The 18,454-nt window shown below is 44.3% G+C and overlaps 2 protein-coding genes across 2 annotated transcripts in view; both read right to left on the minus strand.

The window, feature by feature from the left end:
- The window catches only part of stk10 (serine/threonine kinase 10), a 44,952-nt gene extending 34,837 nt beyond the window's left edge, over window positions 1-10,115 (minus strand). The window contains exon 1 of the mRNA XM_030438790.1: window positions 9,957-10,115. Coding sequence (XP_030294650.1) covers window positions 9,957-10,115 — 159 coding nt within the window. The remainder of the gene's footprint in view (window positions 1-9,956) is intronic.
- Window positions 10,116-13,682: 3,567 nt separating this feature from the next.
- cytl1 (cytokine like 1) lies at window positions 13,683-16,092 on the minus strand. Its single transcript, XM_030438639.1, has 4 exons — window positions 15,739-16,092; window positions 15,412-15,456; window positions 15,032-15,178; window positions 13,683-14,230 (listed from the first exon to the last, which is right to left on the minus strand). The coding sequence occupies exons 1-4, from the start codon at window positions 15,889-15,891 to the stop codon at window positions 14,186-14,188; spliced, it is 390 nt and encodes a 129-aa protein (XP_030294499.1). The 5' UTR covers window positions 15,892-16,092; the 3' UTR covers window positions 13,683-14,185.
- Between the last annotated feature and the right edge of the window lie 2,362 nt (window positions 16,093-18,454).

An 18,454-nucleotide genomic window follows, 5' to 3' on the forward strand; every position in this document is an offset into this window, starting at 1 on the left:
ATAGACCATTACACAGTTTCTGGACATCTCTGGAGGCAACACCATGATGCACACAGTATCCATGTCCACCCAGTGACATGCAGGAACACGGCAGACTAAACAGTCTGCTGGGGTCTGATGCCTGCACGCTTTACAGGGGCTGTGGGAAAACATCTGAATAAACAGAACAGGCTTACAGCAAAAACAGTCCTGAACTCATCTCCATCCGCCATGTCTTTGTGTGTGTGCGACTTTGTGTTTGTCAAACACAGCTCCCCACCAGAGTAACCCACAGTGTGAGTCAACAGGACGTCTCCTCCCGCCATCAAACCATCAATCAGCTAACGAGCCTCCACAGTCAACACAGAGACTCCAGACACTTTCACTACTCTGCTAACTTCTCAGCTACATGCTACTCATACTCCCCTCTTGCACCAACACCGTCAGCCTCAACAAACCACGGCCTGGGGTCGGATCTGCAGTAGAAAGGCTACAGACCGACTGTATATCTGCCACTCTGTCCAAGGACAAGTTCTATGCATTAACTGTGAGACTTCAGGAGACATTAAAGATAACTCTGCCACTCAGACTCAGACAAAGACAACTTTATTAATCCCACCAGGGGCCATTGGTTTGAGCAGCTTGCATAATGGCACAGTAAAAACAACACAGTACACACAATAATAAATAGGGAACAAGGTAGAGTAAATAAATAAATAAAATAAGATAAAAATGCCAAGGAGTAAAACGTCATCAATAATCAACAGTTGAATAAAGTGAATAAACAAGTAAATAGGTTACACATGTTGACCTATACGATGTACATGGTAAAGGAATAAGATAAAATCATTATGAAGAATTTAAGAGACGAATAGCAGAGGGGATAAAAGATTTTAAAAAGCGGTTAGTCTTACCGACTGGTGAGACATAGGGACGACCTGAATGAATGAGTCTTGTTGGAAAGAAATGAATTGCAGTGTTACTTGCTGGCTAACGACTAATGTAGCTGCTGGGTTTTGAATGAGAGGAAGAAGGAATCAAATAAATGAATTTTAATCACTAAAGGTTCATTCTGAGTTTGACACATAGTGTGTTATAAACCTGGACGTAGGCTTTTCTCCACGATGTCAGCAGTAGCTTTCTGCAGAGCTGTTGTAGCGTTGCACTGATGTGACTGTAAAACCAAGTGGCTGCAAACACAGGTCGATCCCACAAGACCCCGCATGTCAAAAGGTCAATTTTACAGCAGAATTTAACATGTTCACAAACGGTTCTGGTCTCTGTAGCCAAGTCGTGACAACAGTACAGGGATGAAATATAATTTTGCAGATGCTAAAGTGAATTACGTTGGAAAGGCGTAACATGGGGAGCGTTTGCTAATCGACCATAGCCAGACGTTGGAATTTCATCAACATCTCGCCAATGTCTTCCCGATTAGCAAACACTTGCCAAGTGTTTCTTATGTGGACGTCTAGATAGATTCAAGTTGGCCATTATTATTCATCCGACCACCGCTTTTTGTGGCTTTGGTGGATGCTGAGCGGAGTCAGCCACTGCAGAGATGCAGAAGGCCAGAGATGCTAATCTGAGCTTCACAGCAGCTCTGCAGAAAGCTACTGGTGACATCGTGGAGAAAAGCCTACGTCCAGGTTTATAACACACTATGTGTCAAACTCAGAATGAACCTTAAGGGATTAAAATTCATTTATTTGATTCCTTCTTCCTCTCATTCAAAACCCAGCAGCTACATTAGTCGTTAGCCAACAAGTAACACTGCAATTCATTTCTTTCCAACAAGACTCATTCATTCATTAAAACAGATGGACGCGTTGTCAACACTTTGGCACTTCCTGTCTGTTTTGCAGTTAGTCTCTTTCTTTCCTCTCTTGTCACCAGGTTAGGGTTAGCTCTCCACCAATCAACTCATCATCTCCTCATCTTTTGTATCTCACATACGTAGGCAATATGGTGGACTTGCAGCTGAACAGGTAGGAGTATTGTAATGATGTATCTGGGGGTTAACATCACCATATTTTCCAGTGGAACGAGACAACATAGATATGAATGTTTGCCACCACTTCAAAAAGCAGCAAACTCATTCTTCACTTCCACAGTGAAGAAGGTTTCGTGGATGCAACAAGGATTTTTTTCTCTTTTTGTTGGTTGTGATAAAATTAACAGCATCAAACACTCAAGAATAAACACATAACACGGCAGTGCAAGTGTCAGGCTCATGAATGTGTTCGGCTAACCTGACCCAGCTTCACACACACACACACACACACACACACACACACACACACACACACACACACACCTTTACATCTCAGTGGAAACGCGGCTGAGGAATGTGCCTCTGGCCTTCAGATGGGTGGGGGAGTGGACAAAGAAGGTAGCCTGAGAGAAGTGAGCCTCATGCGTTTTGTGGCTCTGGGAATGTGTTACGTCAATGAGGCTCCTCAACTGTGGTATGTCTGTTTATGTGTGCACCTTACCGACTGTACACAAGAGAGGAAATTACACTGAACGCCTTGTTGCGACTCACACCGGACCCCCTGACTTCCTACAAGTTATCGTGACGTCAATGTGAAAGTGTGTGTAGATGTTTGAAACGAGGAAATGACTGCAGGAGGAGGCATCGTCTTCCTGAACCCCCTCCAAACTCAACAACCTTCAAAAAGACCTGCAGCAGCCGCGCCCATCAAATACAAATTCCTCTCTAATTGGCTGACATCTTTAGTTGACAATGTTACAATCTGAGTCAGGGTAAAAGGTGGAATGAGGGTTTTCCAAAGATGCACATAAACATCTCTACAAACCAGCGATTAGAGGTGTGACAGGTTAACTGTGGGTCGCAACATGCAAAGTCACACCTTAAAACCTCAGCAACACGTAGCGTAGAGCATCGAGTCAAGCAAGTTGATTTAACTGCGGTCTGAAGTAAACCAAGTAAACGTGAAATAAGCAGAAACGAAAAGCCTCTGAGGGATTCCAAGGCTACCCTGCCTGCAAGCAGCCCACAGAAGCATAATGCAGCTTCAGAGGGATGACACAAGTCGTTATCAGCCGACCCAAGAGCCACCTTCATCGTTCTCAATGTGATTCCACAAGTCAAGATAAAGTGGCAAGAAAACAAAAGAAAATACTCTCAGAGACGCCACCTGTCACACAGAAGACGCTGTAAATGATGACATAACAACAGTCGCAGCCACAGGAGGAGCCTGAGGAGGTGGCTGCAGCTGCTGTAGCCACCTGAGAGAAAACACGTCTTCACCGACTCCTCTTCCTCTCAAACTCTCCTCCAGAGCACAACAGTCTCAGGGCGGGTTCACACCGAGATCAGAAGACTTGTTTCTGCTCCGTCACGCAGCTCGTCTCACGGTTCATCTGTGACGTCTGTCATATACAGTGTCGAAAAGGGTCACCGAGAGAACCCGACCTGACCGCACAGCAGGTTCTCTGCTCCTCTGTGGCTCCAACAAAATGCCTAATATGTAGATGTGGAGAAAGAAAATTGATTCCGAGATGCATCGTGATTCTCTCTTGTACAGTTATATCTCCATGCAGCACAGTCATTAATCAGAAATGTAAAACCCAGTGAAAGTGCGGAGAGATTCCTTCTACCGAGCCAGAACGACTCCACACATCCCTGCTGAGGCACAGACCACCGAGATCAGGACTATTCAGGGTTCACATGCACCTGAAATCTGCTAAATGTGACTTCACATTTTCATGAGGGGTGAGATTCAGAGGCTTGTCTGTTAAACAGTTGAGGTTATCACGATGTCTTGTTGCACAGAAAACACATCTGAATAAATAAACACAATGGAAGCGTGACTGGAGATCCTACAGTTGTTCTAGCACTCGTCCCACCTTCAAACCCCTGAGAACACAGATTCAAACTCTAACTTGGATGGAAACAGAGAAAAGAAACACCTTTATTCTTGTGGATCTGTTTTCCTGACAGTCCTTCATCAATCATCCGTAAGAGTATCTATTGATCCATCTCCCTGAGAGTGACTAACTTTTCAACACCTTACATCTTGTTTTCTCCTCTTTGTATCCCTCTGACTGTAACACATGTGCAGTAAACCTCTCCAGCCTCCTGCCTCATCACTCATGTCCACCACACTGTTTGTTGCCTGTCATCCCTGCCGGTACGTCCGTCCCCATCTGTCACATATATTCATCCATCTGTTGTCACCAACAGTCCGTCCGAAGGCAACAATCCATGATGAGAGGCACGCCGGCTTCTGACGGAGAAAAGGAGGCGAAGCTGTGAAAACAGATGTTACGGACCACAAACACACTGTACTGTCCTAGTGAACACACACACACACATCAGAGCACATGCTACCAGCCGTGTGTGTGTGTGTGTGTGTGTGTGTGTGTGTGTGTGTGTGTCCTTACTTTTTGTGGCATGCACAGCCTTTTAAAAAAAATACAAAAATATAGCTTTTAGCGTTTCTATTTTAACACTGACAACTTAATGAAGGAGTATTTTAGGATGTAGGCTGAAAGAATGAGGGATAATCAGTCTTGGTGTCGCTGGTCCAGATGATCTCCTGTGACCGACACATGGGACTCTCTCTGGGGTCAACCACCTCCAGGTGGAATGAAAATCCCACATGCTGACATCTTTTTTTTTCAGCTTGTATTCAGAGTCTGTACAAACACACGTCCCTGCGGGGGAATGTGTGTGTGTTCGACCTTTGCCTCATCATAAACCTGTAGAGCGCGTCTCCTCTGAAGGCTCTCCACATGTGTCTGAACAGGAATGTGGTTCTCAGCTCCTAAATAATGACGGCAGCTAACAAAAGCTCGCCTCTGACAGCAGACGCCCGTGGAAGTGATGGATTTTATCAATCAGATGAAGAAGGTGCACAGCATGACCAACAGTCGTCTGTAGGCTGGTGATTGAGACTCAAAGTTGGACTGAAAGGTTTATTTTTGTCTTGTTTTATTAGACAACATACCATTTAGATTGTTGGCATATAGACAAGACATTAAAGTAAACCTGTCTGAAATTGTGTTGTCCTTTACGGTCTGTTTGTTTATTTAATTTGTTCAGTTATTAAATATTATAATGTAAATTGCTAACAACTGCTGACAGAGTTGTTCTTGCTGTGAAACAGTTTACTGTCATGTCTTCTGCAGCAGCAACTCAGCAGGAAAGCATGGATTTATGCACTCGACTGGGCGTGAAGTACTTAACAGAGCTCTCAAGTTCAAACTGAACAACCCCAGGACGGTGTCTTGAGTCTTTTTTGGGTTACAAAAGTTTTTGTCCAAAACATGATGACCCACATTCAAAACCTTGGACTCCAAAGTCTTTAACAGGAAGAAGGTCAGTGAACTCATGATGTGCCACAGAGAGTCCTGGAAGAACAGAACCTGCACGGACGCTGCTCTCGTCAGTCTCTCACAGTCATGAAGCCTTCAGCAGCATCTCATGGAGCTCATGACGATGAGCCGCACGTCCTGCCTGCAGCAGGGAACAGCAGACTGGAGGCTTTATGAGCAGAGCCTGCTGATGAAACCAAGCTCAGGCAGGTAGTGCAACATTCCAGACGTTTAGAGGAACTCTATCCAAAACTGATCTAGGAACAACCATTAGGCAATTCTACAAGTGCCAGTAGCAGCGTCATGTAGAAGATGAAGAGGACTCCCAGCATGCCGAGCTGGGCCCACACCCACCCAGCAGGGCTGCTATCAGTCAGCTGCAGGCCCGGCTGCTCTCTCAGATTAGAGCCAGAGTTTCAGGGAGCACCGTCGCTTGTCTCAGTAACGGAACTTCAACACACGCCTTGTGGCACTTCCATATTCTAAATTAAGACGGTACCGTTTCACAAAGCACTTGTGGCTTTCTTTTGAAAAGAGGATGTTGCGATCAGTGGCTCCTCCCCCTCACTGACACCCAGCGTGTTTCTCTTTCACTCAGCTGAAGAGGATAATCATGTTCCAGTGATTTTTCCATAAGCCTTCACTCGTGTCCACCATCTGTCATTACAAGTCAGACCAGCAGCACTTGTCCTACTTAGTGCCATAAAGGAATCCAGTTGTCCTACAATATCTGGCAAATATCATCAAATGATCAGAAATTACTGATTTGGTTCAAATCTAATGCGCGTAAATTAAATATTCAAATAGGCAAAACTGGTTCCTGTGGATCAGATCGTTTCCAAAAAGGCTCCGGGATGATTCTGATTGTACCCAGAGTTCACTGGGTCAACAACCACTGTCTCGATGTCTAACCTGCTGTTTTTCAAAAAGTAGAGCTGAAACGATTAAATAATTAGTTGCCAACTATTAAATTAATCTGCATCTATTTTCATAATCGGTTAATTTTTTTTGAGAAAGTCATACTTTTGTGTCTCTGGGCTTGTAAGCTACAGCTGGACCGTCTGCCCTCCAGAACACACCCTGGATATATTTGGGTTCTGGACAAAACAAGACATTTGAGGAATCATCGAGGGCTTTGGGAAGTATTTTTCACTAAGGTGTCACGATTTTTATTTTAAATCAAAATCGACCGGAATAAAGTCACAATCTTGAACTTCGAATTACTCACTCTTGCTCGCCCACTCACACCTTACACACCTCATGCACACACACCTCGCGCACACACACCTCACACACACACACCTCGCGCACACACACCTCACACACACACACCTCACGCACACACACCTCGACAAAAAAGCCAGTTTGCGAGCTCTGCAGAAACTTGATGTCAGGTTATTAAGTTTAAGTTTCCAACTGACTGAAGATACAAGTTATTGTTACATGATGTTGTTAATAAATGTTTTACATTTGACAATGTAGTGTGGTACATTGCGAACAAAGGTCAGATATTATGTGACATAAAAGTCTAGTCTAAAAATGGCATAGCAACCTGCGCTGTAAAACAAATGAATGTAAAACTTGAGAATCAAATCAAACTGTGACCATAGAATCGAAAACGTAGATGTAGAATAGAATCGAGGATTTGGAGAATCGTGACGCCTCTATTTTTCACAACTCTCCGTCAACTTTTAATCAATTTGTCCCCAATATAACACACAGATTCATCAAAAATGAAGATTATAGTAAGTCAAGACTGTAACCAAAAGTGCACTGTCACTTTTCTTTCTTGGAAACATGCCACTTGCTGTTCACACTGTGACTGCAGTTGGTCCAAAACCAGAAGTAATCCTGAACATTCAGTCTGGATCAACAGTTCTACAGTTTGTAGGAAAGTTTAAGTTCAGGTTGAGCACGCCACCTTTTACATTACAGACCAACAGGACAAGATGCACTGTGGTTTTCATCCCACGATGAGAACTTGACGATGCGTAACCTCACAGCTCGGCGTGTCCATGGAAACATTTCACCTGCGGCAGCAGGGCAATGTGCTCTGTGCACACGGCCCATTAATTAGTGAAGGGAACCATACAAGTCCTCTGTTTCATGCTTCAGCTGCAGCCACACACCTTCACACACATGCACACACTCCCAGCAAGTGCAAGCATGCATAGATAGACGTCTACAAGACAAAGACTACATCCCAGGACAGGAAGTGAGACGGTCTACTGTCATACCTTCAAGCTGAGAGACACTGAAGTGGTTTAGTTAAAGAATCCAGACAGGAAGGCAGACAGACCAGTGGTGATTGTAAAGAATCACCACAGTATTGTGGTGTTTTGAGATTGGGAGTCTGCACGACATGTTGCAACATTTGAGCAATATGTCAAAAGAATTACAACATGCACTAAAATGACAAGCATGAGTTCAATCAAATCAAAGTGCAGTTTGGATCTGAAGTCACACTTCAGGAATACATGTTCACTGGACGCTCATCAGCAGGTCTAGTCCAGTGAAACAGTTGTTTTGGATCTGAGGGAACGGCCACATCTCTCACATTCAGATGTCAGAACGTCTTTCTGTGTAACTACTGGACGTCACGCTGCTCTCACGGCCGACAGAGACACCTGTGACACAGAACACCTGAGAGTGTCGACAGCTTGTTTGAGGCACACGGGGGTTCAAATGGCTGAATATGTTTGTTTTCATGTGTGAAAATGATTACTGCTCCTCTGCAGTGGGCTGTATCAACCACAGAAACATACAGCTGACAGAATGAAACTGAAAATATAACAGGATGTGCACAATAACAGAAGGATTATATTGCATTTCATTCTTTCACTGTGTTCCTGTCCATGTGTCCTCCACTCTCCTTACTCAGGAACAAAGTGCGTTGTTATTTTCCCCAGCGGTGACATCAACCTTCAGACGGTTCACTTGGAGGCCGGAGCCCAATCTGACAGACAGATGCTGGAAACAACAGGAGCTAACAAGAGTTTTCTATACATGAAGAAACAATCAGCATCACTGGCCTGCTGCCTGGCACACATCCAACACTCAGCGTTCTAGTTGACTTCTGCCCCCGACAGTCTGATAACAGCTGATTTCACTTGTGACAGCGATATGGAGTCTCCTCCCCCTCACACCTGCTCCATCAAACACTTTAACAACGGAAAACATGTGCGATTCACCACCGGAGACCTTTCACTCCCACAGACGGGCTGATTATTCTGAGGTTCAGGGGCTGTGAGAGGAAGTCGTCCCCTGATGGAGTCCCACGACTTCCTCTGTTGGCCGTCATCTGCTCCCACTCTGCCCTCCCTCCCTCCCTCCTCCCTCCTCCTCCCTCACCCCATCTGACAGATGGAGGTGTGGAGCTCTCCTCCTCCAAACCACTCGAGGAGAGGAAACAGAAGCCAAAGACGCTTGACATTTGTAGAGGAAAGACGTTCTACTGCTTCAGAAGGCTTGACAAAGTGTTCGACACACCGATGAGCCAGAGATCATCTGAGCCTTTTGGTTTGAAGAATCTGAGACTTCCTGTATAAAACTAACTTCTAACAAGGCAACTTCGGCCTCAAAGCACCTCGTGTTCAGTCAGCTTCTTCTTCCAGAAACAAAGTGAAAGCACTGTTTGTTTTCATGCCTGCTTCACTGCTTCAGTCAGACTTTCTCAGTGTTGTCAAAGACAGGACGTCTCACACGCTGCACTCTGCTCAAAGGACACATTATAGATCAACTTATGTAATGCTGCACTCATGGACTGATGATCTTTCACTGTACGTGTGCTCTCCAGCAAAAACAAAATAAACCTAAGTAAGGTGGAGTCCTCTGAAAAGAGTACGGTTGTGTTCGGTGCCGACCTCCGGTGAGGCATCACTTCTTCCACTGAGGCCTCGATGTGTCAAAGACGTCCACTGTGCTCCGCTGGGCAGCACACAGAGCGCCTGTGCCGAGCTGCAGAGCGCACAGAGCAGCCAACACATCCACATTATTAAATAACTCCTCAGAGCCAGACGTGCTGCTGCTGCTGCTGCTGCTGCTGAGGTCTGAGAGGAGAGGACAGAACTTCCACCGTCACCTGACTCCACCTGCCTGCCTGGGACAAAATACCAATACGGCAAAAAATGTCTTGTTACTTCCTCTTGCAGTACGATTATCGATACACTGGCACCAAATATCGTTTTTTGTTTTTGGAGCAGGTTATGATGACTGACGGCAGCACATGAACTTGGACAGGCTGCAGTCAGTGTGGGATATGAACCAATGAAATACTGCTTCAACCTTTAATCCCCTGGGTGCAACAGCAGGGAGACTACAGAGTTGTACAGCTGAGACAACTAGTCAGAATCCAGACAGAGCTGGGAAGCTGAAGCCTCCATGGCGAGTCCATCACACCTTTAAGAATGAATGTATGAGCTGTATCTTACAAAAACAGACAGAATATTAGTTTTATGAGAAGAGAGAAGCAGCAGTTCGTCATGTTAGTATCAGAGTCTTCTCTGTGCTGCTGAACGTGCCAACAGGTGCGCAGCTGATCCACACAGTCTGACAGGACTGAGCAGCACCGACAGGTCCTCTCCTGCTGCCGTGGACACGCTGCAGGTGCCTCGTGTCTCTGAAATCACACTCACCTTGTAGACTTTCCCAAACGCGCCGTCGCCCAGCTCTCCGATAATTTCCCATATGTCGTTGGGGTTGATGTCCCGGTGGACGTGCTCGTACTGCTTCACTTTCTTCTTGATTTCAATCGTGGGCAGACGGAGGATTCTGCTGAACCTGGCGAACGCCATAGTTTACACCGCAGCAAGAGTCAATAAAGGAAGAAGAGAAGAGGTGTGAAGCGGCTCTGGAACGTGGAGAGCGTTACGCACGCAGCGCGCAACCCGTCAAAAACACTTAATCTACCAATTCACCGATCTTCACTTTCCGCTTCTCAGAGAAAAGAAAAAGAGCTGCGAGCTCATTCAGTGAACTTCTTCTACTCCTTCCACCTCATCTCTGAAGGCTCTGCGGTCGTATCCCATTCACAAGCTGCTGCGGTCGGTGCTGGACGCGGTGACCACCTGCCGCCTCGCTGCGTGCTGCGTGCTGCCTGCTGCCGGACTGAGCGCCAGGACGACTTGTTGCTCCGAACTGTGAGAAGACGCCCCACCTCGTTACTCAGCGAGCCCTCCCACTGCCGCCATGGAAATGTAGTTTGTGTGACAGAGGAAGCATCCGGTACTGCGGCGCTGACGAGCTGAAGGACTTCATGTCCGGGTCTGTGGTGCAGGGCGGGTCCGCGAACAGAACCTCTCAGCTTCTGTTGGAGCTGTGAGGAATGCAGTCAGGAACTCATCACGACACAATCTGTTGTTCCTTCACTTCCTGCTCTTTGTTTGTTTGTTTATATGTTTGTTTGTTTGTTTGTTTGTTTGTGAGTTCAGACTTCCGGTGACGCTCACGACAGTTTAGTTTCCAGTGACTGACTCATTATTTGACATGATGAGGCTCCTGCGCTGGTTCTGACTGGTTCTGGTCTCTTCTCATTTAAACTGCGTGCTCATGTTGAAGCTCACGTGCTGCTCACCTGGAGGCGGGGCTGCAGCGCCCTCTGCTGGCACGTGCAGCTCAGTGACCCTCTACCTGTGGAGCGCGTGCAGAGGGACAGACATGTTGTTAAAGAGCAGCAGGAGGTTCAGTGAGGAACATTTCTTCCTGTCTGAACGATGAATGTTGTCATGACTGATTACTGTTGTGATTTGTTTACATGTGGCGGACCCTGCCACTGAATGAGCAGAAGGAACAAACTGACCTTAAAGACAGTTTCAGACTGTCAGACTTTGTTTTACTTTTGTTTTACTAATGATGTAACAAGCTGTTGTCAGAGGAAAATAAGGTCCCAGTAAAGGTGGCAGGGTCCGCCACATATAAACAGTCATAACAACAATCTTTTGTTTGATGTAGTTTGTTGGCAGAAACAATCAGTCAATGAAGATCTTTCTCTTCTGATTAGAATCTCTTCTCCCAAACGACAACGTGCTCCTTTAAACACTTTAAACATTTGATCCTCTTCGGGGTTTTAACTCCATAAGAACTTTTGAACAACATGGCTGACGCTCACTGACGTGTTCTTCACATCAGGTGGAGTCTTTGAACATGTTCTCAGCTCCGTCAAAGACGTCGTGTGTTCACCTGTGTTGGTTTGTTGGTTTGTCAGCATGATTACACAAAAACTACTGAATGGATTTCTGATAAACTTGGATGGACGATGGGTCTCGGCCCAGAACAGATCCAATAAAGGGACTCTGGTTAATATTGAGAGATTGGACCTTTTTCCACATTTGTGTTGATTTCTGATGATGATGATGATGATGATGATGTCACATTGCCCTCTGAGTGTCCTGCTCTCTGTCTATTAAAGGTGTGATATGAACAGGTTTGTAAGACAGAAAACAGTTTGGCGTGTGTGGTCTGAACAGTGCGATGCAGTCAGAGACGTCCAGCTCTGATCTGCTGCTCTCTGTCCAGTCCTTGTTGTCATGCTGGTCTTCCTCTGGTAGCTCTGAAACATGTTTCAGTGAACTTCAGGTAACATTTCCCTTCAGGATGCATGAATCATCTCAGGACTCATTGACAGTCTCCTTCACATGAGCAGTTCTCTCTATTCATTCTGTGGACAGATTAGCTGAACACTGAACTGCTGAATTAACAGTTACAGAGTGTGACTGGTGGCAGTGGGGTGATGTCATGCTCAGCTCGCTCATTAATTCAGCATTGAGATGTTTAAATGAACCATTTGAGGCATAAACGTTGTTAATTATCTCAGCTGTTCGACCGCCTTGTTAATCGCTCTGTAATATCACTCGGAATTCCTGTAAATCCTACAGAACCTCCCGTAAAGAGACGAGCTCATGCAGGTCCACACAGGCCCGCAGAACTCTCTGCTCACACTAATGACTCGTCACCAGTGTGTGTGTGTGTGTGTGTGTGTGTACAGTTCATATGATTACAAAACTGTCCAGCTCAATTAAACTGCAGCCGTCAGGCCTTTTCTCACTTTACATGACGCCTGTTGGTGATGATGATGATGATGATGATGATGGTGATGATGATGATGATGATGATGGTGATGATGATGGTGATGATGATGATGATGATGATGATGGTGATGGTGATGATGATGTGATGGTGATGATGATGATGATGTGATGATGATGATGATGGTGATGATGATGATGATGATGATGATGGTGATGGTGATGATGATGATGGTGATGATGATGATGATGATGGTGATGATGGTGATGATGGTGATGATGATGATGATGGTGATGGTGATGATGGTGATGATGATGATGGTGATGATGATGATGATGATGATGGTGATGATGATGATGATGATGGTGATGGTGATGATGATGATGATGATGGTGATGATGATGGTGATGGTGATGATGATGATGATGGTGATGATGATGATGATGGTGATGGTGATGGTGATGATGATGGTGATGATGATGATGATGGTGATGATGATGATGGTGATGATGATGATGGTGATGATGATGATGATGGTGATGGTGATGATGATGATGATGATGATGATGATGTTGGTGATGGTGATGGTGATGATGATGATGATGATGATGGTGATGATGATGATGATGATGATGATGATGATGGTGATGATGATGATGATGGTGATGATGATGATGGTGATGATGATGATGATGATGGTGATGATGATGATGGTGATGATGATGATGGTGATGATGATGATGATGGTGATGATGGTGATGATGATGATGGTGATGGTGATGATGATGATGATGATGGTGATGATGATGATGATGATGGTGATGATGATGGTGATGATGATGATGATGATGATGATGACGTAGAGATACACAGAGACGCCAGCGGGCCTGACGATGAAGACTTTTGTTCTGGGGGACATTTTGACACGTCACGGTGTTATTAATCATATTAACGATGGTTGAATTCCATTTAGCAGTGTGATTTTCATGGTGCTGGTGTCGTTCATGACGGTCTCATCACTGTCACGGCTGAACGGCGACACCTGGGTCCAACAGAACCGTTGTTAATGTTATTAGTAACTCCTGGTTTAGAGACGGTGCCTGCAGTGTTCAGGACCATCTCCAATAATCCTTCATATATATCTCAGGAAACGTGTGAACTGTCTCAGCATGAAACACTGCGTTTTGATGAACTAATAAGAAAAAGTAAATAAAAGTGTTTTATCAGTAGTAGGATAAATATTATATATTAATTATTATAATGACTGTATTAATTTTTGATGCTGTAAATGATTGTTGTGTTGTACAGCACAGTGTAGACGGAGCAAAGATCTTTAATTACACTGATTTTATTATCAGCAGAGAGAATATAATAAGTATGTGAGTAAATGAACCATACTTTACATTTCTAAATAATGAAACATTAGGTAATAGTTATTGTAAAGGTTTATGAACATCATCCACAGAGTGTTAATGATGAGCTCCACAGTTACAGAGTATTATAAACATCTGACAAATCTTTGTTTCATTGTTTGAACTCAGTGAAAAAACACAAATGTAACTCTGAATGAACCACTTATTATTAATAACAGTTCAGAATGTCAGTAAGACTTGACAGTATTGTACTGTGTGGACTGTGAAGCTGTGATTATTATACATGCAGGACATGACTGCTTAATGTATAATACTCACATCAGACAGCTGATTAAAGTACATCTTTAAGGAATAAAACTGTAGATTTGACTTTAACATCGTTCTTGCATCTCCAAATATTGAAGAAGCTTGAAGAATAAAAAGCACAATTAGTGCTGAGCAGACGTCTTTCCATCTCAGGAGGTTTGTTAGCGCTCCAGCGCAGCACAGTCGTGGGTGGAGAACGCCAGCTCCTGGGGAGAGACGGGGGTGAAATAAGCCGGTGAGGAAGGTTCAATGTATATTCAGGATTCAAAGCTCCTATGTTGTAAAAGCTCATCTATTAAATACATTGTTATCTGGACTGAAACTGCAAGATTCAACATTAGCTCTGTTTGAATGAGTCTTCCACTCACGCACTATAAAAGTTAAAGATACTCTTCTATAGTGAGCGTGCTGAGTGTATTTCTGTAGCTCACCCTGTTTCTCTGATTGAGGCTGAAATGACCCTAATGAGAGTGAATGAACCGTAAGTCTTTGACATGACACGGCAGCCCGGACCTCTGCAGGTCAGACAGGTGCTGTCAGCCTGCCTGCCCTCACTGCTCAGGTGAGCACACAACACTTTTCATAATCTGCATCATAAATCCTGTTTAATTCTGTAAAATGACTCACTGAACGAGCCGTGAACCAGCAGTCAGTCTCAACAAACCTCTTCAGTGATGTTTCATTTTCTGTTGCATCTTCTAACACTGCAGATCCTTCAACTTTACATCCTCATCTCACAGAGGATGTCACTGAATAGATCATACATTCATCAACCATCATCCTAAATTCATCTTTAACTAATTCATTTCAAGATATTTGCACACATCCACATGCACAAATGAGCCAAAACGTAAGAGGTGTGTAACTGCAGTCGCTGCCAGAAAGGTTCAGCCTCAAAGATAAAGACACATTCCTGTACTTTCTACCGTAACGGCTTCATGGCACATATGTTAGTGGTGCAGCCTGAGTGTCATGGTGTTGAACTGATTCCTCTCTCTCCGTCTCACCCCGTGACATTTCTCTGACATGAAGATGAAGAGCTGTCTCAGAGTGACGCCCAGCTTCCTCACTTCTCTGGTGTAAGCACAGCGGCGCTGTCGCAGGCCCTCCACCAGGGAGATGTAGGTCCTCATTTTGTGCATCACACAGGAATTCTGAACGCAGGAGCAGCAATTAGTGTCGGAGAGCGTGATTTACAGCCGAGGCTTACAGTCCAAATACCACAGAGAAGAATTTAGGACAATCAGAGTGTGAAAGACAAACAACAATTCAAAAGAAACATATTTCATTCTTCAAATATTCCAACCCAGTAACAACCTGATTCACATCAAAGAGGTTTTCTAACATATAACAATATGATAATGAGACATTTTAAAGTCATACTTACATGAACATCAAGGTAGAGATCCGGCATGTGTGACATGCAGTAACCCTCAGAGACAAACACAGCACAGTGAAGTTTTAAAACTCAACGTTTGCAGGAAATCTAATGAGGTTTTTAATACCACATAGATTTGTTCACATTTAGCTTCCTCTGCTTTGATTTGATTGGATCTAACTGAACTGCTGTATTGTTGCATAATTGTGTATTGATAAAAAATAAAAGAATAAAATAACTCTAGTCTTCAATATGGTCCACATTACAGCATATAGACAAAATATATAAATGTAAGAAAGAACAGAAAGCAAAGTAACAGATCAGCAGCTGACTTACAGTTTCGTAGCCCCTCTTCAGCTCTGCAGCCCACTGGCTGAGCTCTCGGGCCATGCTCAGCACCTTGCTGTAGCATGTTGGCGGGATGAACGGGTAGCTCAGCACCAGCGGCAACAAGGACGACACAATCAACAAGAGGTGAAAGCTCGCCATGACCCCTGACGCCTTCTGCTCCGACAGAAAGCTGCGCTCTGTTTGTTTGTGTCGCAGCCACGTATGCGTGTGGACGGATTTCAACACACCCTCTGTTTACTCCAAAATAATTATGCAGCTGCAGGACACTGACAGCCCACGACCCATTGTGTCAGACAAGCCAGAACCTCTCTCCATGGAACAGTCACAGCAGGCCTGAGGAGCCAGTGGGCGGTGATGCTTCAGCTCAGAGCAGCAGCTCCTTTTACTTATAGTCACATCTGATACCACGATGAAGACGCACCCAAAAGTCACACATTACTTTATGTTATCACTGCGGTCAAAGTGAAAATCTCACATACATAAAGTAAACGTTCCAAGTTACACTCCGTCACTGAGAAATACTCTGTTACAGGCAAAAGTATTTAAAGTGCTCATTGTGCAGAATGGAGAGGAGTAATTAACAGTATGTTGTGTGATTGTATGATAATTGTTGATGCATTAATGTGTGTATCAGCTGGTAAAGCTGGAGCTGACTTACTGACAGGTAGCTCGTGTGTTTCCTCGTCTGCAGGTATCACCACACAGACTGTATTTATTAAATGCACGTTAATCTGAATACGCAAAGTTTCAAATGAATGTAGTCTATTCCAATATTTGTCTAGAAAAGACAGTCTCCACCTGTCTCAATGTGCACACAACACTGATGCATGTTTGTATGGTGTTATACTGTATGTTTTAAATATCCTCCCCTGGATGTAGTTTGTTGCATTTTAATGCTCAGCAAATAGACTTTACTTCCAGAGAAGAACCCTGAGGCCGGACAGACAGGTCACATGTTTGACTTGAATGTGCCACAGGAGGTATTCAGACTATTATTGTATTGGTGCAGGTGTGTTTGTATTACCTAAATATCTGAAACAAAAAGAGTTTAGCTGTGCAACTCTTACCGTCACATTAGAAAAGTCCCAATTTATGTCTTTTTAAAATGATATTTCATTCTGTTCAGTGCAGAAGATAATGTGTTCCCCTCAAACAGAACAGCTTTAACCTCAAACAGAACAGCTTTAACTGAAGTGCTGAAACAGTAACATTGATAATGAGAGAGTTATACTGTAAGTGTAAATGTTCCCATATATTCCCATAAGACCTTGACTGTAACACTGGCTGCTGTCACATCATGTGATGCCTTTTTAATCCACTAGATGGGGATAAGTTCCCAGATTTAACCTCCACACAGCCTCCTGAGCGTTCAGCAGGGTGGGAGAAGGATTCAGATTCTTCAGCTATTTAAAAGCAACAGCAAAGTAAAAATACTCCATTACAAGTAGAAGTCCTGCAGGACAAATCTCTCTAAAGCTGCTTATTTAATATACAGAGCGACGCCAGATAAAAGTGAGGGACATTCAGATGATTCATGGACGGAAGCAAAGAAGAAAACAAAGTTCTGAACTCAAAGCTTCTGGTTTAATCTCCAAGAATGTGTTGTATTTAAAACCTTGTTATAATATCTATTGTATTCAAAGAAACAAGTAAATGCATCTGTCACATAAGTGTAGCAGAGCAGAAGCACAATATCTCTTCTGCACTGAGTGGAAGTATGAACAAGCATAAAACTGAAATACTCGAGTACAGCTCATATTTCACTTAAATACAATACTTGACTGTATGTAGTTACTTTACACCACTGAAGTCCAGCATCCTTAAGCATCACAGTGCAGTTCTGCAAATTTTATTATATTATATTTAATATATTTCATATACCCAGGACTTATCTATGACCAATTCTCTTTACAGGCACAAAAATCTCCTCACTCACAAATGTGGGACAACACAGCGACATGCTGAGAGTCGTGCGTGTCAAGTAGCTTCACTGCGTCTCTGTCCAGGTGTGATACTGTCATCACTCATCTCCTCTCAAAGACCAGAACACTTCCCAGTGCTGCCAAACAGCCGACAGGACGTTGTCCTGCTGTTGAGTGATGCTGGCCACCTCTCTCAGTGTGCAGTGTGAGCTGGAGGTCTGCCTCCGCCCTCCGTATGAAGATGGATGGCCTTCACTGACCGTGTGTTGGCATGATGGAGCGGCATAAAGAGGAAGAAAATGTGCAGTGTGCACCATAAGCATATCTCGGTCCCACAGTCCCACCGCCACTCAGCCGCTCTCCTCTTGACCTTGGCCTGCTCAGTGACCAGGGGACACGGCGACCGTGGAGCCATTCTAATGGACGCATGTGTTTTACTGTTAGGGGTTAATGGACACAAGTTAATGTAGGATGAGAGCAGAGAGCCACAATCACTCATTCTGGTTTTTAAATGTTACTTCTGCCACTCAGAGAATCTCTATCACACAACAATGAATAATCTGTCGAGTGGTGTTGTGTGTGATCAGCTGCTCACAGAGCCGAACCCTCTGGAGGAATAAACCCCCTGAACCACATCCGGTTCTGTTCCTGTGCAGAGATGTTTGCTGACAGGAGGAGAGCTCAGAGATGACTGTTTAACTTTCAGGATTAAAAAGAGGATTTATCTTTATTCCTGTTCATCAGCCTGACTGCAGCAGCGATCCACAGAGGCAACCTGC

This window comes from Sparus aurata, chromosome 13, assembly GCF_900880675.1.
Source record: "Sparus aurata chromosome 13, fSpaAur1.1, whole genome shotgun sequence".
NCBI classification, from domain to species: domain Eukaryota; kingdom Metazoa; phylum Chordata; class Actinopteri; order Spariformes; family Sparidae; genus Sparus; species Sparus aurata.